This window comes from Alosa pseudoharengus, unplaced genomic scaffold (genome assembly GCF_046254945.1).
Source record: "Alosa pseudoharengus isolate Yale_2024_CS ecotype anadromous, Long Island Sound unplaced genomic scaffold, YU_APseudo_1.1 YU_APseudo_1.1_scf_2, whole genome shotgun sequence".
Classification (NCBI taxonomy): domain Eukaryota; kingdom Metazoa; phylum Chordata; class Actinopteri; order Clupeiformes; family Clupeidae; genus Alosa; species Alosa pseudoharengus.
In genome coordinates, this window is record NW_027468663.1 from 12,582,625 (window position 1) to 12,604,594 (window position 21,970).

Sequence of the window (21,970 nt, forward strand, 5' to 3'; positions counted from 1 at the left end):
ACACATTCTCGATGTGCTGAAAGACATGAAAATGTGAGTCTTTGAGGTTAGAAGGCTGATAAACCTTGTCCCCCCCACCCACCACCCCATCACCACCCCGACCCCCACCCTACCTTCGTCCATGTCTGAAGTGCATTCTTTGAACCTTGTGCTCACTAGCAAACATGGGGGTAGGAAGATCGATGGGAACACAAGTCGGATGTGGCGGCAAGCAAAGCCAACTTCAAAGGGGCTCTTTAAACCAACGCTAGATCAAAGCTGAGAGAAAACCAATCCATTGGATTGGGGGGAAAATGGGCTGAACATTGATTAAAAATCCAAAAAAAAGCCAAATGGAGTCTATTAAGACCTCCAGGCGTGAATGGTAAAACGGAGAGGAGGGACTCTGGCATTTGTGAGTGAGGGAGAAATGCTCAAAACCAGGTGCTTATGACTTCATCACTCAAATAATTAACAAGGAGGCTATGGTTGTCTCGCACGACTCTGGGAATGTTGTTTAATCTTATCCACGGGCAGTCAAACCCATTTACTGATGTCTTATCTCTGTTTGTGTGAGTCCTGCTTGCTAAGTGAGGCGAGGCTCTAGCTTGAACACACCCACAAGCTACTCTTATCTTAGCATTTCCGATTGGTGATTGAGAGTTGTGTACGCTGAAGAAGCTCCCTCCCACACTTTCAAATGGCAGAATCTGTTATTCTTAAGGCATCTGAGAAAGTAATCCATCACTAGAAATCTCCACAAGCCGTCAATGTGACTGAAATATCCCTGGGCCAGTATAACTTGGGCAGTAGGTGGGTTTACAGTTTGAAGATGTGAAAATATGGACTACAGACACATCGACAAACGAGTACCAATTTGTCTCCGCCTTCCTGTCTCTTTTGGCGAGATCCTCATCTAGCTGCCTGACCTGTAGACCAGGACCTTCACTACTCCTTCATAATCCTCCTCTAGGATTGGCTGAGGTTGGTTTAAACATGTGCATTTTAATAATGGCATCAACACTGTAATCTGTCCTACGCATATTTGGCCCACATTTCATCATGACTGTTTTGATTATGTTGATATATGTCTGGCTATTCTATGAACACTAATTAGCACTAATCTACCGGACTCAAGAGTTGGAATTAATATGTGGTAGGACCTTTTACTTCCTACTGTCTTCTTTCTACTTTTTACTAACTTCACCATGTTAAAATAGTGTGGGTCTGACTTCAAACTCCTGACCTATGAGGAAGTTCTCTCACACACATTCACAAGCCGAGGCGGCCTCCGCTATCGCCCCCTCGTTTACCCACCCGGAGGAAGGAGTCCAGTGCGCCGTTCTCCATGAACTCCGTGACGATCATGACGGGGCGGCTCTTGGTGACCACTCCCTCCAGGCGGATGATGTTGGGGTGGTCGAACTGGCCCATGATGCTGGCCTCCGACAGGAAGTCCCGCCTCTGCTTCTCCGAATAGCCCGCCTTCAGCGTCTTGATGGCCACGTAGATCTCCCGCTTGCCTGGCAGTTTCAGGCGGCCCTTATACACCTCCCCGAACTCCCCTAGAGAGAGGGAAGGCAGAGGGAACGCAGAGGGGAACGCAAGATTTACCGTACAGTCAAATGCTCAAAAATCTCACAGCATACATCAAGGCCTATTTCCCCTTATATACTGTATCATTCTTCATTTCTTATGCACTGTAAAAAAAGACAGAAAAAGGATGAAGTGCCTCAGGTGGTTTACCTATCTCAGTCTCACCGCGAGGTCCTCTGTGATTCAGTTGGTAAAACACAGAACAAAGCATAGTGTGGGGATTGTGATGTATCCTCTCTACATCTGGCCCACTCCCTGCAAGCTACACAGGAGGCCAGTCCTGCGGTGTTGGCCTCACCTGACCTATTAGGTAAGGTGCTATGTGGACGTGTTGTGCCCTGGTCAAATATGTGTCATTCAGCTAACAAGAGGGGGACCATAAACAGAGGACATTCACAAGCATATGCAGAAGATGTGTGCAAAGATCAGCCAATTCCTCTTAATCCACATCTGCAGGAGTCCTCGCTTCCCCCCATGGCCTCCAATACTGCAGTCAGACGAAGCAATCTTCTCTAGCAATCTTCACATTCAAACACATGTATCTACTGCAGCCTTGGACAGGAAGTTAGGGTGACTGTCAATTTCTATGTGTTTATGTGTGTGTGTGTGTGTGTGTGTGTGTGTGTGTGTGTGTGTGTGTGTGTGTGTGTGTGTGTGTGTGTGTGTGTGTGTGTGTGTGTGTGTGTGTGTGTGTGTGTATGTGTGTGTGTGTGTGTATGTGTGTGTGTTTGTGTATGTGTGTGTGTGTGTGTGTGTCAGGTAGTGTTCAGTGTGAGTGTCTAGCCCGATCAGAGGCAATAGGTTTTCCAGGAGCAGAGCTCTCCAGAGAGGGGACCCAGAGGCCTGTGATTCTGTGTCAGAGCTATTTCTGTGGCCCAGCAGCCAGCCTTGGGACAGGTGGCCTACATGCTGCCGGAACAGGCCACTTGACACAAACACAGGCTTGCACATTCACCGCTACACACAGGAGCACACACACACACACACACACACACACACACACACACACACACACACACACACACACAGAATACAAAATCCTGCTAATCTACTGCCATTAGTGTGTAAGAGCATATTCACAGTGACACACAGTAACAAAAACACACAGACAAAGACACAGGCACATACATGGGCACACACACACACACACAATTAAAGCAAAATGAATCTTTACCTGCCCCGATGACTTCTTCAATTTTGACGGTGGAGACATCGATCTCCTTGGCGAACTCGCGCACAGCCTCGTTGGGGTCCTCGTAGGTGAAGGGGTCGATGTAGATCTTCATCCCCGGGGAGCCTGAGAAGTGGGTCGGGCAGCCGATGGGGGAGTGGCAGTTAGTCAGATCTGGTCTCAAAGAGAGTTCTAGAACAATTAAGAATAGGGATCACTGCCATGTTTCAAGGTTTTGTTTTGTGCCAGCAGGTTCATGGTTTCATTCATTGTTTCATTCATTCATTCATTCATTCATTCATTCATTTATTTATTTATTTACATCTAATAATGAATGTGCTTAACCTCCTCAGTCTTTTTTGTGTGAGTGTGTACTCAAGTGTACATGTACCCATGTATAACCCATACATACATACATGCATATATATATATACATGTACCTATGTGTGTATGTATGTTTGTTTCTTTTTGTGTGTGTCTGTGTGCATCTCTATCATAGTGTGTGTATGTGTGTGTTTGTATCTATGTATCTATGGATCTGCGTGTTTGTGTGCTTCTGACTGGCTATATGTGCATCTGTGTGTGTGTGTGTGTGTGTGTGTGTGTATGTGTGTGTGTGTGGGGTGTGTCTCTGTGTGCGTATGTGTGTGTGTGTGTGTGTGTGTGTGTGTGGTGTGTCTCTGTGTGTGTATGTGTGTGTGTGTGTGTGTGTGTGTGTGTGTGTGTGCGTGTGTGTGTGTGTGTGAATGTGTGTGTGTGTGTGTGTAGAAAAGTCAGTAATAACAAAAGGTCTCGGCATGGTGCTGGGAAACAAGGCTGCACAAATCAGCCCAAGATGTACCAGATGCACCTGGCTAATAACCCCTTGCCGAAGCATACACTTTGAGAAGCCCCTACCTCATATCAAGGAGACACAATAAAACAATTGGGCTTGATCATTAAAAAAAACTCAAGTGGAGGATAGGAAACAGAGGGAATAAATGTGCTCTCGACCCCCCGTTTGTTGCCTCCTCTCCTCTCCTCTCCTCGTCTCCTCTCCTCTCGTCTCCTCTCCTCCTCTCCTCTCCTCTCCTCTCCTCGTCTCCTCTCCTCTCCTCTCCTCTCCTCTCCTCCTCTCCTCGTCTCCTCTCCTCGTCTCCTCTCCTTGGGAGGGAGCAGCTCTGCCCTTTGATATAAATTAATCCAATTTCCACTGATACTCATCCCACAGGGCCTCGTAAACAGATCAAACTGTGCCGATATCAAATTGCTCCCTGCCGAAGCAATAGGTGTGGAGGTTCAGGGTGTTAACTATTTGTACGCACAGAGAAACGAGCAGGGACACAAAAGGAGAGACAAAGGAAAAGGAAAAGAATGTACTGTTCCTGCTCATGTCCTGTTGCCCCCCAGCAGGAGGTCCTGAGCTGCAGTACTCCACACAAGCGGATATTACATGTGAGTGTGTGTGGTCTTAAAAAATGACATTGAAGGACACCCTCAGATATGGAGTGTAGTGATGAGCCCTGAGATCTGAGAGTACGGCACATGGGTGAAGGAAAATGATTAAACGACAAAATGAGGTCACCCTTTGCTGTGTACTTCTTACTCTGGGTCTATACCACTGAGTACAATGTAGTGAACTACAATGTAGTTTTCAGGCTAGAAAGAATATCCTTTTACGTAATATATTTCCATAGAACACCGATATAGCAGTTAAATATGATTGTACCCCGGATTATTTAGACTTAAAGACTGTTTGCTTTATGTTGCAGAGGCGGACGTTATCATGCACTTCATAAGAGCTTCAGTTGTTTTAAAATAAACATTCAATAGAATGATATTAAAGATATACACATGCAAGACTGGATTTGATCAGTCTCTGAGCTACAGAGAAACAAAGCGGTCTATGAATAGCGCACGCTCGCTCACAACCCTGTATGTGATCAAACCGGCAGCCTTTTCTTACGGAAATTCATTTTTCTTTCATCCATAATTAAAAAACACAAACAGTTTGTCTCTATTTTCATCTAGTCTAACAGCCATTAACAGCTCATCTTATCATTCTATGGCTAAGATTAAAATCTAATGGCTAAGATATCTCTCTCTCTCTCTCTCTCTCTCTGTGTGTGTGTGTGTGTGTGTGTGTGTGTGTGTGTGTGTGTGTGTGTGTGTGTGTGTGTGTTTGTGTGTGAATATCGTATGCATGCTTGATCTCAGCGTGCACTGCACACCAAGCCAGAAGTTGCCCTATTTCTGCCCTTTATACAATTTCAATTTTGTGAGAGCAAGAGGAGAGGTGGAGGGAGACAAACAGATAGAGAGAGACAGACAGAAAGAAAGAGGGGAAAAGAAAGAGAGAGAGGAAGAGAGAGAGAGAGATGTGAAAGAGTGAGAGAGCAAGAGATGTATCATTGTAATGAACTAGGGCAGATGTGACCTCAAACACATGATGTAAACAGCTCTGTCTATTTTTCCTTCCCTGGCCCTCTCACCACAGCCATTTGAAATAAACTGTGTTTAGATGTGTGACCGGGATCCTATAATCATCAGATACACACAGATTTATCATACACTTCCATATGTCTAGTGCGGGTATGGCTCGTGCAAAAAATAAAGAGCGGTACAAAAGCCAACAACACCGCAAAGCAACATGGCTGCTTTAAAGTCAGAGCAGTTATCTTGTGTCTTCTCTTATCCTCCCAGTTAATGAAATTTCTCTATTCCAAGGGCTTTCATTACAAAAAATACTCTTTATATCTCCGCTTTCTTACACAGAGATAGGACGATTAGCACCACTGGGTGCACAGGCGACTAAACTGATATTTAAAAGTCGAGAGAGAGAGAGAAAAGGTGGAGAAGAGAAAAATAATACATTCGAGTGGAGCCAGATGGAAACAGCAGACATCTCTAGAGAATGACAAACAGAACAATTCGGGGCAGCTGGAAACCGCAGTCTTTTCTCAGTATTCTAGTGCAAGCTGAAATATCAATACATACACACAATAGTGCACACGGAGATCGCTAGGGGGCATACAGCATTACAGGATGTCGATGCAGGCTCACATGGATGGGTGGGCCACTTGCAGCCTGATAGGGTGGCCTAAAGGGAAGACTAAAGTTGTCCCTAATGCCCCTCCGCTCTGGTCATGCCCCTGGGGGAGCAATCTAAATGTCACGTCCAGCCTAGCAGGAGTCAGGGGAGTAGGCTTGACTCTTTCGCTCAAATTCTTGATAGCAGTGGACATGCCTGATCTGAGTTCATTCTGAATTAAAACCTTCGCTATCTGAGGCAATGTCAAGGAGACTATGCAACAAGACTACGCATAATGGTCAAAGAGCCTGTTTCTGTTTTTTCTAGCCTTACTAGGATTTTCATATTGAAGAGAGACAATGGTACTGTAAAACTCCTGACTGTAAAGTCCAGAGATCTCTCTCCATGTCACCTCCAGGTGGGCTTGTTGTATAATAACAGTAGGACTGTAACTGAGTCAAGTCCTTTGCTTACAGAGGGGCCAATGCTCATCAAAGTTAGAGCCTTCCATGACCAACATAAAAACTGGAGGCCTCTTTAAAGCCACTACAGTAAGAGGCCTTCAAGGCCAATGTGTCTCTGTCTTACACATGCTCACATGACACATAAACACAGAGAGAGAGAGAGAGAGAGAGAGAGAGAGAGAGAGAGAGAGAGAGAGAGAGAGAGAGAGAGAGAGAGAGAGAGAGAAATTAAGTTCATCCACATAAGAGCACACTATAAACAGAAGAGCCCACAGTTCCCTTGGCCACTCGAGACAAGTCCCTGAGGTTGGTAGCCAGGGCCATGCTGAACCAGCAGACGCTGTGATGCCTGCCTTTTAACGAGCCTCTGAAGCAATGGCTCACTGGCTCTGTGTGTGTGTGTGTGTGTGTGTGTGTGTGTGTGTGTGTCTGTGTGTGTCTGTGTGTGTCTGTGTGTGAGAAAGAGAGAGAGAGAGAGAGAGAGAGAGAGAGAGAGAGAGAGAGAGAGAGAGAGAGAGAGAGAGAGAGAGAGAGACCACTGAGACAGAGAAGAACGAGAAATGGGCAAAAACACAGAGATGGGGAGAGAGAGAGAGAGAGAGAAATAATGGGAAAGAGAGACCATGAATCTAGTTGAATGTACACACTCAAAGGCCTAGCGCTAGAAAGCCTCCACACAGCAGCCTTTAGCAGAGTCTACAGAGGCTCAGAGGGCTCTGCCTTGTGCTTAGCTGCTTCTTGTGAGAGCCAGAGAACTGTTTTAATCTTTCCCTCAGACTTTCCGTCTATCACAGAGACACACATACTGTACACGCACACGCACACACACGCACGCACGCACACACACACGCACACACACACACACATACACACACACACACACACAGAAAGAAAGGAGAAGAGGACAGTGTGTGTGTGTGTGTGTGTGTGTGTGTGTGTGTGTGTGTGTGTGTGTGTGTGTGTGTGTGTGTGTGTGTGTGTGTGTGTGTGTGTGTGTGCATGTCTGTGTGTTTTTAAATTCTCTTTCTCTTCACTTGTTATTCTACTCCCAGATGTGTGAGGTTTGTGTGAGCCATCTTGACCTAGCGACAAAAACAGCTCCTTTGTCTACTCCTTTACAAAGGTGCACTGAATAAATATTGCAGAGGGTGTTGCAGCTCTAATTATGAATAAAAACAAGGAACTGCTTGTATTGATTATTTTTCTTCTGCCTAGCAACAGCTTGTTTTTTTATTCATGTGACAACCATTGACTGTAGTTTATTCAAATAATACACATGTACTTAATTGGCACTTTGTATAAACAGAGCAAGTGGTATTTCTAATTAGAACACTGCCTTTCATATCATGAGGCAACTGATCTGAGGAATAAAGCCTCCAAGGCTAAAGCCTTATAATTTGGACACTTGTAGAAAGAAAATGTGAATATTCTGTGTTGCACTGATATTTCGTTTTTAGCTCCTTGTTCTGCAAATTGCTTATTTGATGAGCAAGGCTGTTTGCGCCTCACATCTTGCCTTTGCGGAGCAGTGATGTTAATTGCATTTTGCTGGCAAAAGAAGGTGCCTGGATAATAAATAAATAAAAACACCTACCCTTGTAACAATGTAAGTAAAGACTGATAGGGGAGGGGGTAGAGACTGAAGAGAAAGAGAGGGAGAGAGAGAAAGACAGAGAGAAAGGGAAGAGAAAATGAGAGACAGATGAAGAGAGGAGCAGTGAAAGACTGAAATGGAAAATGAAAGATGGAGACAGACAGAGAGAGAGAGATAGGGAGAGGGTCTCCAAAGAAAGTGACAAGAGAGAAAAAAAGGACTCATATTTTTTACTCCCCCAGCTGGTCTAATGAGAGCAGGGCAGATTTAAGCATGACAAAAATGAGACTAGTGGAGCTTTTTTAGTGTCAGGCTCGACAAACCTCAACAGGCGAGCAACAACCCCCACATCCTCCCTGTGACCCCCCCCCCCCCCAACCCCTCGCCACCGCCACACCGCCGCGCTGTCTCCGTCTTATTCATTTAGCTCACACATCTCCCACTCTTACTTTTCCTTTTCTTCCTTCCCTTCCTCCGCCACACACACACACACACACACACACACACACACACACACACACACACACACACACACACACACACACACACACACACACACACACACACACACACACACACACACACACCATCTTTTCTCTGTGCTAAGCCAACCCCCAGCTGTCAGTCACCCCCCAGTTCCGGGGAAAGGCTTGGGTATCATGATTATATCTGAGATGTGTCAATCAATGTCATTTTTACCCAGAGGAAGGTTGAAGGGGGTGTGGGTGGGGGGTGGATGTGGTAATAGTGGTGGTGCATGTGTGTGTGTGTTAAATGTAGTGGAGTAGGGGGAGGGGATTATTTATACATATCTCAGCTTTGTTTTATACCCCCCCCCTCTCTCTCTCTTTCTCTCTCTCACACACTCTCTCACTCACTCTCAGTATGGGTTAGTGGTTAGTATTGAATGGCGGAGTTCAACTCACCTCTTCCAGTGCTGTAATGCTGGAGCTTGTCACTGTACACAGGATCCTTGGTGTAGGCTCTTTTCCTGGCCAGGCCACGGAGAGAGGGAGCCAGAGGATGGAGAAGGGAGGAGGGAGAGAAGAGAGGGAAGAGAGGGAAAATAGAGAAAAAGCAGAAGTCAGTGTAGGGCCACCATTAGCGCAGTCTTTGTGTATGCAGCTCAGGCCAGAAGTAGTGGGCGAGGAAGGAGCCAGACTCAAATTGAATCAGTGACCACCCGGTAATGGGCAGAAGGTAGGGGGAATAAAGTGTGCCGAATGAGATGATTTTAATTATGTCCAGATTACATCTCCACACTCCTTGTCCGCACTTTATTTCCCCGCCACGGCGCGGAGGGTGGCCGAGGAGGACAGCGGGGAGGATGGGGGGGGAGGGGGGGGGGCTTCAAAGAGCGTGTGTGGCGATGAGGTGCGTCTGCCCATGGTTTTAACAGAGACAATCCGCCACCTTGCAGCCCATTACATCATGTCATTACCCCAGTATCATTAATACATGCTGTATTACACTCAGCAATTTGCATAATAGTTTTAGTGCAACCGGTTTAATTATTCAACACAAAAGACTCGTGTTGTCCAAAAGGCACTGTGCTCCTCCAATATTTTAGCAAATCCAGTGCAGTTGCTCTGTGAGGATGACAAGGCAGTGGGCTGCATATCCCAAACATTTTTCAAGAAACACAGTGGTTCTTTAGCTTCCACAAAAAGTTCTTCAGTCTACCAGGTGTTGCTATCCCACAGCTTCCCTCACTACCACCCTGATACTGTTGATAGAGAACTGTGAGGGTTTTATTGTCACATGTGGCTATCGTCAAGACAAGAAAGCAAGACAAGTGAAATCATTAAACTTGTACAGAACTCACCAAACCTGCTGATGAGAAGGCCCATAACAATATTTCTCAAAAGAACTGATAGCAATAGGTCTTCCGGATTAGCCTGAGGCACTCTGAGTTTTCACTGGACACACTACAACGCGAATCCGGAGTTTTCACATTTATGCGCCTCATTTATTCGTTTTCGAAAAGTATAGTTTTCGGTGTCGGAATATGCTGTTTTAGTGTGGACAGAAGGGCTAAACGGAGAAATAATTATGCATATACATATTCACCTGGGTTAGAGTGGACAGAGCCTCGGTCATATTTTACTAAACCACCCTAAGGAAGGCTTCCAGATTATACAGAGCTTGCAAGGGTCAGTGCTAGGCTAGAGACAGCCAGCCCTTAAATAAACAGACTGTGTGCCCACTGGCCAAAATGTGCATGTGCAGTTCAGACTGTGGGCTGGGTGTCGTGTGTGTGTGTGTGTGTGTGTGTGTGTGTGTGTGTGTGTGTGTGTGTGTGTGTGTGTGTGTGTTACCTGCTGCAGACAATGGAGATGGCCACCAGGGACACGATGAAGACCACGCCAGCCGCCGCCGAGCCCGCGATCAGAGGCAGCTGCTCCCGCAGCTCTGACTTGTAGTCCTCTGGGTGATCAGAGTGAGAGAGAGAGAGAGAGAGAGAGAGAGAGAGAGAGAGAGAGAGAGAGAGATTTGGTTTTGAAATTGAAATTATAATCTATTACAAGTATGCAAAGAAACAACTACCGGCTCAATCAATCAATATGGAGAGACACTGTATTTACAAGCACCAAGGATTTTTGGGATTATTAAGTTTCCCGGTTTTGTGTTTGCACATGTAAACGTCATATCCCAATTTCAGAACCCCGGATAAGCCCTTATCCCAGTTTTGAGATATCCGTATATGTTATCTGGCCTACTCTGGGATACTGTTCCGGGATACTGTTCCATACACCTTTTCAAGTTTCTAATACAAATAACTGTGGCACTTTATAGCTGGTAACCAGGATACTACTATTCTTCGTGTGTACAGGGATAATAATAACCAGGCTTTTCTGTGATCATGTAAACACCATATCCGGAATATGGTGAAAATCGGGATAAGCCTCATAATCTGGATACTGAAGTGCATGTAAACACAGTCAGTGAGACAAGGAGAGAGAGAGAGAAATAGAAAGAGAGAGAGAGAGAGAGAGAGAGAGAGAGAGAGAGAGAGAGAGAGAGAGAGAGAGAGAGGAACAGAGGGTGAGGATGGGCGAGATGAGGAATGTGTTACAAGAAAATGAAAAGGTGTGAGAAGTTGTGGTGGGGGATCGGTGCGAGGCAAAGGGGAGTTAATGAGAGGACCAACTCCTAATGAGAGGAGAGGGGGAGTAAGACAGGGGGAGGGGAGGTATAAACAAACAGGAAGATAGTGAGATAGTGAGAGAAAAGAGAACATGATAGTGAGTACATCATTAAGAAAGTCTACATATCTCATCAGTATCACAGCATGGACAGAACTAATTACAATGCTACTGAGTATTTGTGATCGTACATGGCACTTGGGATGCCATATGTGGTCGACTGGAGATTGACGTTGATAGATAGATAGATAGATAGATAGATCCAGTAGATAGATAGATAGATACGATAGATACCATAGATAGATAGATAGATAGATAGATAGATACTGTAGATAGATAGATAGATAGATAGATAGATAGATAGATAGATGTCTGGCCCAACTGTGGGGAGGATCAACAGCTCTGCAGCTGAGGCGGGAGGGGAGTGCACCTCACACTGCTTCCTTTTAGTATCTCTCAACACTTCACCTTCTTCTCAACAAGTGTTTCGTCTAAGCCTCCCTTTCCAATGCATCTGTCTTTCATCACTACCTCTCTCTCTCTCTCTCTCTCTCTCTCTCTCTCTTCCTTTCTGTCTCTCTCACTCTCCACTGTGGTGAGTGATGAGCCATGAATCCAAAGGTTAATGTCCCACGAATGGCGCGGTGCTTGCCGGCGCCACACTGAGCATTTTTCACAGTGCCTCGCGTCTTCCGTACGTTCAGCGTTGTGCCCGGTCTTTTGTGCTCTGACACGGCACTCACCAACCTCTCCGCCATCTACAGCTGCCTTTGCTGTGAGAGCAGGAGGAAGGGGGGAGTACACACCACCTGGCTGTGTAGAATAATTTCCTCAAGACACACACACACAGACGTACATACATACACACACACACACACACACACACACACACACACACACACACACACACACACACACACACACACAGCTTAAAAAGCAGTGATTCTTTTCCGTCACCACAGATAATCCTCTGTCACAGTCTGCAAAAGTTGAAAGAACACCTCGGAATTTCCAACTCCGGTATTCAAACATGCCTGTTTATGTGATGGGGTCCCCATTGAATAGAGGGGGGGGGGGACTTCTTTGTTGGAAATCAGCACAGGAACACATATTTCGTGAGGACTTTAAAAGCCAATGGGGCATAGGCTGCTAAACATGCCGTGAACTAGGCTGCACACTTTTTTTTTCCATCTGCATCTTTGTTGCGGCGCCTCAGTATTTCCGAGGCTTCCAGGAGCCTTTTCCTTTCTGTCAAAGTGACAGAGAACGCTTGGGGCAACCGAGCTTGTAAACAGGAGCTGAGATGAGAAAAAGTCTGGAGAGAAAGAAGACGAACTTGAAATAATTTCCTCTCCTCTCCTTCCTTCCTTCCTTTTCAACTTTCCTGTTTTGATGCTGAGCTGACATTCTAGAAGCTTCTGATTTGTCTTTTGTCTGCACACACAGCCTCACCCCAGCTCTACAGTGAAGCTAAAGCCTACCTTCGTGGCTTTGAAAAAGAACTAGTCTGCCGTCGCGCGCTGTGGCACTATGGTGGACTTCAGTTCAAATCAGTTTAGAACAGAATAGTTTTAATGACTTCCCAATTTTTGTGTTTCATTGTCTTGCGTCTCAAAGCGATGTCTGGAGGGGGCCCTCACAGACAATACTGACACTACCACTACCCGCTTTAATTAGAGCTGCCGCATCGGAGAGGGACAGGACATCACATCCCTGTAAGAGAGAGACAAGTGTCCTATTTTCAACTGGTCTGCTATACAGCACTGCAGGCAATTTGCTTTTTTTCTTTCTCTTCTCTTCTTCAACTTCTTCTGTGCACTCAGACAGCTCCAGGTAAGGTGCGGACGTGTGTGGGGATGGTTATCTTTCAGCAGACAGAGACGGAGACGGAGAGTGGGTGGAATAGCGGGAAATTGTAGATATTTCACAAAGAGTCACAAAGAGTCACAGAGAGTGCAGCGTCGTTTCACCACCACTGGAAGAGTAGCGCATCAACCCCTCAAAGCAAAATTGTCTGTGGCTTTCTTTTTGTTCCCCATTTTGCACAATGACTTTGTTTTGATGCGCATTAACCTTATTTCTTGCCTTCTATGACTCATTGTAAGCGAGTCAAAACATCCACACACAAAGCATCAACAAAAAACAACAGCAAAACAGACAGATGAAGTAAGTAGTGTGTGTGTAGTGTATTTGTAGTGTGTGTGTAGTGTGTGTAATGCAGCGACTGCATGTTTAGTATGAGGAACAGGGTTCTGGACTTGCAAAGCTTCAGTACACACCTCATTTAATACAATCATTTCCTCATCATCACACATGCCTGTCACAGGAGGATGGAAGAAAGAGAGACGCATGAGGAGAGATGTGACAAGAAAGAGAGACAGAGGAGAGAGAGATAGAGAGAGAAAGAATGAGAGAAAGAGAGTGAATGAGAAAAATGTGGAATGAGAGAGGTTGGGATGGATGTTTTTTTTTCGTTTCACAACAATTTAAATGTTACATGGAGAGAGAGCATCTGGGGACATGAGTCCCTCACCCACATCCACAAATACACACTCACTCACAACTGAGATCTCCACACACACACACACACACACACACACACACACACACACACACACACACACACACACACACACACACACACACACACACACACACACACACACACACACACACACACACGGAAATTGACAGTCTCTCTCACTTCCTTGCACACACACTCTCTTACTTACTTACTTACACACACACACACACAAAAGCGGCCGGTAATTGTCCTAACGAACAGCGTGCCGTGGCGTGGTGCCAGAGGATGTACCGTCAGCTGCTCCCGGTGAGTCACGGCGCTAATTACCCACACGGGTGCTGTAAGGAGGAAGGCCAGCATGGCGGAGCGCAGCACATCTATCACAACACCACCGCCTCCAACACCACAACCACTACAATCACTATCATTACCATCACCCCCATCATCATCTTCCTTATCCTTAATCTCCGACATCATCGTCATCGTCTTCATCATCATCACCATCATCACCTTCATTCTCATCATCTTCAATCCTAGCGTTTATCTCGGGCGTTGCTCTCATCAGGGGACTTTCAGAGATGAAGAGGACGCAGCAGGCCTCTGGTCTCCAGGGGACTCTCAGCCAGGGACGGATTAAACAAATACGGGCCCCTGTGCACAATATCAAAAAAGGCCCCCCCTCCCCCTGACCGCGACGCACGCGGGCGCGTTTGAGCATGCGCGTGCAGCCAGCGCTTCTCTCTTTGCTGTCACTGTGCAGGCTGGTGCACAATTTCACACAATGAAAATGTAGTACATTATGTCATATATTATAACTCAGGCCCACACAGAAATGAATTCCAGCAGCTGTTTTTATTATTAGGCTGTAATCTCCCTTTGCTGGCCAAACAGTCTACAGCAAAATTTTTCACTAAACGGACCGGACACAGTTGTCATATTTCTGACAGACCGGTAGCAGGGACGTTGATAGTATTTTGTGAGAGGTGGTGCTGATCATATTACGAAAAATTTCGAAATTCTGGCTGTTAAATATACCCTTTTAACGGAGTTTGGAAGGGGCATACAAACTTTAACAGAGCAAGCAGGGCCCGTTTTCTGTCTGACTCAGGTGACGTGAACATTGGCTACCTTCATGATAAGGTTTTCACTTCACTGCTGCTTGACACTACCTTGCATGGAGACATATTTCACGTTCAACACTGGAGATGTTAGCAAAACTATAGCGTTTGGTAAATGGAGATGCAGATCATCTCCCTAATGAATTTCTTTGCGCAACAGCCCACATTATGCGCTCACTCCAGCGAGACGAGTGAAATAAGTGTAGGCCTATCTGTCATCGGCATCGCCATAGGCTATTTGCTACGATATAAGCTACTGTTAGGCCTACAACAAGTCGCGATTTATTAGGCTATCCAATCGCTATGCTGTTTTCATGAACATTCCACTTCATTCACCTACCCACGAGTGGGTCAGTTTCACTTTCGCAAACACGCATACACATTGAATGAGCACTCATAGCCTACCACTTCCACCTAATGTTATGCCTCTATATTTTATGAATTAAGAATTATTTATTGATCAGGAAAACATTTAGTTTATTTTTCTTTCGGTCCACGGTTCCATAACACCATTCAGTTGTGCCGCAAATTAACAGACAGAAGCACCGGGCATAATCTAGCCTAAATTCATGGCAATTTTTTTTTTAAATCCGAGGGCCCCCATTGGCTGAGGGCCCCTGTGCACGTGCACACTTGGCACAAGCAATGATCCGTCCCTGCTCTCAGCGGGCCTTCTGCAGCAGTAGTAGCAGCAGCAGTGGCGGTTCCCCTTTCCATCCGACGCTCACAGACGCTAAAGGGCCGTTCAAACCATGAATCATAACTATAACCAGGGACTTAAAAAAGAAAAATTTTCATTTCGGTTCGTTCTGAGCAAAAATGTTATTTTTTCGTTCCTGTTCCAGTGTTCCAAGGCCTCTCCTCTAAATGGTAACCGGTTGGAACATTATAAACTCAGTTGGTGCAAACTCAACCACCTCCAACTCAAGACTTCGAAGACCAAGGAGATGGTGGGGGATTTTCGCAGGTCTAAGCCCGCTCTGCTACCAGTCTCCATTGATGGGGTCAATGTGGAGGTGGTAAATACTGTACCTACAAGTATCTGGGCTTACAACTGGACAATAAACCGGACTGGTCAGCAAATACTGAAGCACTCTACAAGAAAGGGCAGAGCAGGCTGTACTTCCTGAGGAGGCTGCGGTCCTTCAATGTCTGCAGTAAGCTCCTCAGGATGTTTTACCAGTCTGTTGTTGCCAGTGTCCTCTTCTATGCTGTGGTATGCTGGGGAGGAAGCACAAAGAAGAAGGATGCTGGGCGACTAGACAGGCTAGTAAGGAAAGCTGGCTCTGTCTTGGGAGCCAAACTGGAGTGCATCACTTCAATATCAGATAAAAGGACCCTGAGCAAACTGATCAACATCTTGGACAATGAATGTCATCCACTCCACAGCACTATTATAAAGCAAAAGAGCTTGATCAGCTGGAGACTTCGCTCACTGCCATGCACACCTGACAGGCTGAGGAAGTCATTTGTTCCCAGGGCCATTGAACTGTTCAATGCTTTACTAAAGGGAAGAGGAGAGATAGACTTCTGCATAGTCTGTCTGCCTCTCCACCCTCTCCATGTTTGAGTACTGACTGCCCAATACTGTTTTACTACTGTCCACAGCCTAATGTCTTACTATTGTTTTACTGCTACACTGTTTTTCATGCTATATTAGCACACATGACCAATGGCTTCTGCTACAATACTGAATGGCTGTAACCCTATTACCTCAACCTATTCTTGCACTGATAAAGTTTTTATATGACCTTGTCTACATTATACATTACTCTCTTATTTGTCCATATTTATTTATGCTGGTCTCTAGACCTTAGTCTTCCACTGTTGGACTACTGTTGGACTACTTTTTGCACCTTCACCATGACACTCACTCTCTTAGAGCCCAGTCCCGGCCCTGTCACTGCAAGCGTCTCATGCTTGATCATCCTTAAACACTGGATTTTGTTAATTTCATTTATATAGTATATTTAGTATTTTGTTTTCCTATCTTCTACTGTCTCTATTGTACAGTGGAGTTTTGTTATATGTATATACTTATATTTACTCTTTCTGCTGTAATTGCATGTTGTGTGTGATGTCTGTATGCTACTGAGACCTTGAATTTCCCCTTGGGAATCAATATCATCTATATAGTATCTATCTATCTATCTATCTATCTATCACATTAGATATCAAAGCTGTTAAAAACACTGTGTCTGAATTCAGGCGTTGGGTGAGATTTGAAAGTAAGCAATTAGCCTATAAAATATTAGATCTTACAAAAATGTTGAAAACTTCAGGCACAGAAAATGTCCTTGCTTTAAGCCCTGTAATAGCCTAACCTACTGTATGTGTGGTGCTACCAACTGCATGACACTAGGCCTAGATATTTTCCTCCTGTCTCTGGCAGCCTATGTTATTTCACACAATGTTTCAGTAATTTAGGCTACATACTGTACTTGGAAAAGGCAGTTAGATAGTGTTGGATATAAAAATCCTTTTTATCAACTCATAATAGGATAGGCCTAGCCTTTTATACAGGGAGACACTGAATCATAAAATCTGACTAAATTAATCGTATAAGGAGTCTGGGGAGCACTGTGTGGGCAGGTGACTTTCCAAGCCTATGGACTTTTGAATAATAGGAAGGTTAATTGGAACGATAGGTTAAAGGAGAATTCCGGTGTGATTTTGACCTAAAGTGTTTTGAAACATGATACCGAGTGTGAACGTATGTCTCATAGCCCATTTCGGCTTGTCCCCTGCACTCCGAAATCTGGCGCTAGTTAGCTGATGCTACCAACAAGGCGGTCAATGGTGGTGCCTCAGCATTGGCATAGCCATGCAAATAAATCACTGTTTTACACCATTTACGAGGCTCAATGTATCTCCACACTTCATTGGTAGACTTCCAAGGGCCCTGACATTTAAAACGCATGGATTCCAGTTGCTGCTACTGGAAGAAACTGTAATCCATGCATTTCCACTGAATTATTTTTGGAATCTGATCCCTTATCATACCTGTTCATTCTTACTCGTGCTCGACTTATCGTGACTAAATTCAAGATGGCTGGAAACGCTAAACTTCGAGAAGATACTGTCTGTATAAATCTTGTCTTGTAAGTAAACTACCAGTGCTTTTTCAAAGTTCTCAATGTCTCGTTTTAAATGTCAGGGCCCTTGGAAGTCTACCAATGAAGTGTGGAGATACATTGAGCCTCGTAAATGGTGTAAAACAGTGATTTATTTGCATGGCTATGCCGATGCCGAGGCACCACCATTGACCGCCTTGTTGGTAGCATCGGCTAACTAGCGCCAGATTTCGGAGTGCAGGGGACAAGCCGAGATGGGCTATGAGACATACGTTCACACTCGGTATCATGTTTCAAAACACTTTAGGTCAAAATCACACCGGAATTCTCCTTTAAGAGGAAGGTTGATTGGAATGACAAATACCATTATTAACCGTTTATCTAAAATTGAATTGAGCATTTTCATTTTGGAACAAGTTAAATTGTTTTTGTTCCTGTTTTTGGCTACGTTCATCCAAAATATTGGTTTTCGTTTTCGGTTTCTAATCCCTGACTATAACTATAACGGCAACAATCATTCTAGCTAATATGAATGACGATGTCCACACATAAACTATATGAACGACATGAAGAATGATATTGTTGGGGTTCACTTTCAGAGCGATTTTGAGAACAATAAAAAGTTGACACCCAATCAGAATCCATCAAATTTTTGCCATCACATTCATCAGCACAGAGAGAGACTTTTCTTATCCTTGGTCAGTATGGTCTTTTTTATCATTATGGTTACAGTTATCTTTCCTGGTGTGAACGGCCCTTAACTCGGACTGTGGCCTGCCAGCTGACCAGCTTGACCAGTAGCAGTGGTAGCAGTAGCGACAGCAGCTACCCAGTTTCCCCCACGCTGGCGCTCATCCATTCCAGGTGACGCTCCCTAATGCTGCCTGTGACGCTCCCTAAGGCTGCCTGTGACGCTCCCTAATGCTGCCTGTGACGCTCCCTAAGGCTGCCTGTGACGCTCCCTAAGGCTGCCTGTGATGCTTCCTAATGCTGCCTGTGACGCTCCCTAAGGCTGCCTGTGACGCTCCCTAATGCTGCCTGTGACGCTCCCTAATGCTGCCTGTGACGCTCCCTAAGGCTGCCTGTGACGCTCCCTAATGCTGCCTGTGACGCTCCCTAACTTGTGACGCTCCCTAAGGCTGCCTGTGACGCTCCCTAATGCTGCCTGTGACGCTCCCTAATGCTGCCTGTGACGCTCCCTAATGCTGCCTGTGACGCTCCCTAACCTGTGACGCTCCCTAAGGCTGCCTGTGACGCTCCCTAATGCTGCCTGTGACGCTCCCTAATGCTGCCTGTGACGCTCCCTAATGCTGCCTGTGACGCTCCCTAAGGCTGCCTGTGACGCTCCCTAAGGCTGCCTGTGACGCTCCCTAATGCTGCCTGTGCCTGTGACGCTCCCTAATGCTGCCTGTGACGCTCCCTAATGCTGCCTGTGACGCTCCCTAAGGCTGCCTGTGACGCTCCCTAAGGCTGCCTGTGACGCTCCCTAATGCTGCCTGTGACGCTCCCTAACCTGTGACGCTCCCTAAGGCTGCCTGTGACGCTCCCTAATGCTGCCTGTGACGCTCCCTAATGCTGCCTGTGACGCTCCCTAAGGCTGCCTGTATAAGTATAAGTATATAAGATATACTCTTTTGATCCTGTGAGGGAAATTTGGTCTCTGCATTTATCCCAATTCCGTGAATTAGTGAAACACACTCAGCACACAGTGAACACACAGTGAGGTGAAGCACACACTAATCCCGGCGCAGTTAGCTGCCTGCTACAACAGCGGCACTTGGGGAGCAGTGAGGGATTAGGTGCCTTGCTCAAGGGCACTTCAGCCATTCCTACTGGTCGGGGTTCGAACCGGTTACAAGTCCGAAGCGCTAACCAGTAGGCCACGGCTGCCTGTGACGCTCCCTAAGGCTGTATATGACGCTGACGCTGACCTGCGCTTTGACCCTGCTTCTACAGCAAAACAAATGACTGACCTGACCAGCAGCAGCAGCAACCCAGTTTCCCGCTCCCGGTAACTCTGACAGTGGCCCTTCCTTTATAGCCAGATAAATGACCAGCCTGACCAGCAGAAGCAGCAGCAGCAGCAGCAGCAGTAGTAGAAACCGTTGTAGGCTGCTCCGTGCATATGGTTGGCCCAGATTACCCCCTTCGGCACAGGCTAAATTTAAAGCGCGGTGGCTGCCAGTGTCCAGGCTATATATTTTTTTCTATTTCATCTGACTGGAGGGAGTGTGGAGTGGTTGTGCATCCTCTCCACCACCACCATCACCACCACCATCAGCAGCGCCTCCTCCTCCTCCTCCTCCTCCCCCTGGATGGTGCTGGCTGCCCAGTGGATGTTTAGGCTCAGGCCTGCGGCGCCTCGCCTCGTCCCCCCTGGCACAGGTAGCCAGCGCTGAGAGAGGAGATGTGCCAGCTTCCCCAGTCAGTATCATTAATCACACCCACCAGAGGGAAAGCATGGAGAGAGAGAGAGAGAGAGGTGTTGAGAGAGAGAGAAAGAAAGAAAGCACCCCAGGATGCAGCACCAGAGAAACAGAAAGAGAGAGAGAGAGAAAGAAAGAAAGAAAGAAAGAAATAAGAAAGAAAGAAAAAGTGAGAGCACCTGGGGATTCACACTCACTCTCCTCAGGAAGTTAGTTTCACCTGTTCCAAAAATTCTGCAAACTGGAGATACACAAGCAGTTGCAGTAAACAAAGAACCAGAGCATATAAATCTGCCCAGCCATTTTGTTTCCTCTTCCTTTCTATTCTATTCCACTGTATTCCCACTCTATTCTATTCTGTTCTAGTATATTTTCTCTCTCTTTCTCTTTCTCTCTCTCTCTCTCACTGAAGGTGAGTGAATCTTAGTGAGATGCTCTCTCAGAGGTTTCCTAGAAACTGCTCCCTCTCCTGCATCACAGAGCCATTCACTTATTCAACCCAGCACACTAGCACACGTCACACAAGCCCACAGCATGCTCCCAACACCATACAAACACACCCATGTTACAAGTCACCTCTCAACCCTGCCATTACAAGCAGCAAACAGAGACAGAGAGAGAGAGAGAGAGAGAGAGAGAGAGAGAGAGAGACAGAGAGAGAGAGAGAGAGGGAGGGAGAGAGAGAGATGGACAGGGGGAAGGGAGCAGAGAGAGGGAAGGGAAGGGAGGGGGAGGAGAAGCAAGGGAGGAAGAGAAGCAAAGGAGGAGGGGTGGAATCGATTGAGCCGGGGCCACATTTTGCTGAGCCCCTGCCTGCCTCCCAGCGTGTCACAAATCCACAGGCCTGACAGGTGCGCCATTGTGTTGGCCAGAGCAGGGCTGCCTTCGCTCTGCGCCGGTGGACTGAAACAATGGCTCCTGTTCCCCACCACATCCACCTCCACCGCCACCTCCACACGGCCGAGAGATGGCGTCCAGAGGTGGGGCCAGGCTCTGGACACTGGGGGGAGGGAGAGGAGGGGGCTTGGAGCTCCACTCACAGAGCAATGAGGATGAGAGGGAGGGAGTGTGAGTGTGTGTGTGTGTGTGTGTGTGTGTGTGAGAGAGAGAGAGAGAGAGAGAGAGAGAGAAAGAGAGAGAAATGGAGAGAGAGGAAGAAAGAGAGACACAGAGGGGCAGATTTCCTTACATTTGCGTTATCAGCGTCATGGCCAACATGCAGAAAGTTCACAATGTGCCTCTTCATTTTACGTGCTATTTATCATACCTGTAGCTGCATGATTCGACATCAATCACAAGCACAGTTGAACGGAGTCAACTGATGACAACATTAAAAGGAATCAAAAGTTTGCGGTCATGAAATAATACAATACATGATTAGATGTCAACAAGCATAATGCAGAGCAGTATTCTACTCTACTTAAGAAAATACTCAAACTACATTAATGGCCACATCTAGCAGGCAGGAAAGTTTAAGTTGATGACTTGAAAATGAAAGTTAGATATTAGAAAGGCTGGCAAAAATTATGGTTGAAATAGTACAAAGAAACAAACTTGTACTCTGAATACCGATTCTGTTTAACAATTTGGATTAACACCTGCTTTTACAAGGCAGAAATATTTATCCACAAAACAGATGTGCGCTTCCATGGATAGTTTTCGTACATACAGGGGAATACCTAATTAGGCGCATTTTACGCTTCTCCACTTTCCTGATCCTATGAATGCGTATGGATGACAAGGAAAAGCACAAATTGCCATTCTTAGCTTCTGCGACAAGCAGTCTCAAGTGGGCGCAAAAGCGATAGTACATCTACCCAGAGAGAGAGAGAAGTGCAGTGATAGAGAGAGAGGTGTATATATGAAAT

The 21,970-nt window shown here is 46.0% G+C and overlaps 1 protein-coding gene across 1 annotated transcript in view; it reads right to left on the minus strand.

The window, feature by feature from the left end:
• Positions 1 to 21,970, minus strand: part of ephb1 (EPH receptor B1) — a 223,164-nt gene that overhangs the window by 15,709 nt on the left and 185,485 nt on the right. The window contains 4 exon segments of the mRNA XM_076293772.1: positions 1,297 to 1,544; positions 2,750 to 2,938; positions 8,741 to 8,805; positions 10,133 to 10,241. Of these exon segments, the coding sequence (XP_076149887.1) occupies positions 1,297 to 1,544; positions 2,750 to 2,938; positions 8,741 to 8,805; positions 10,133 to 10,241 (611 nt within the window).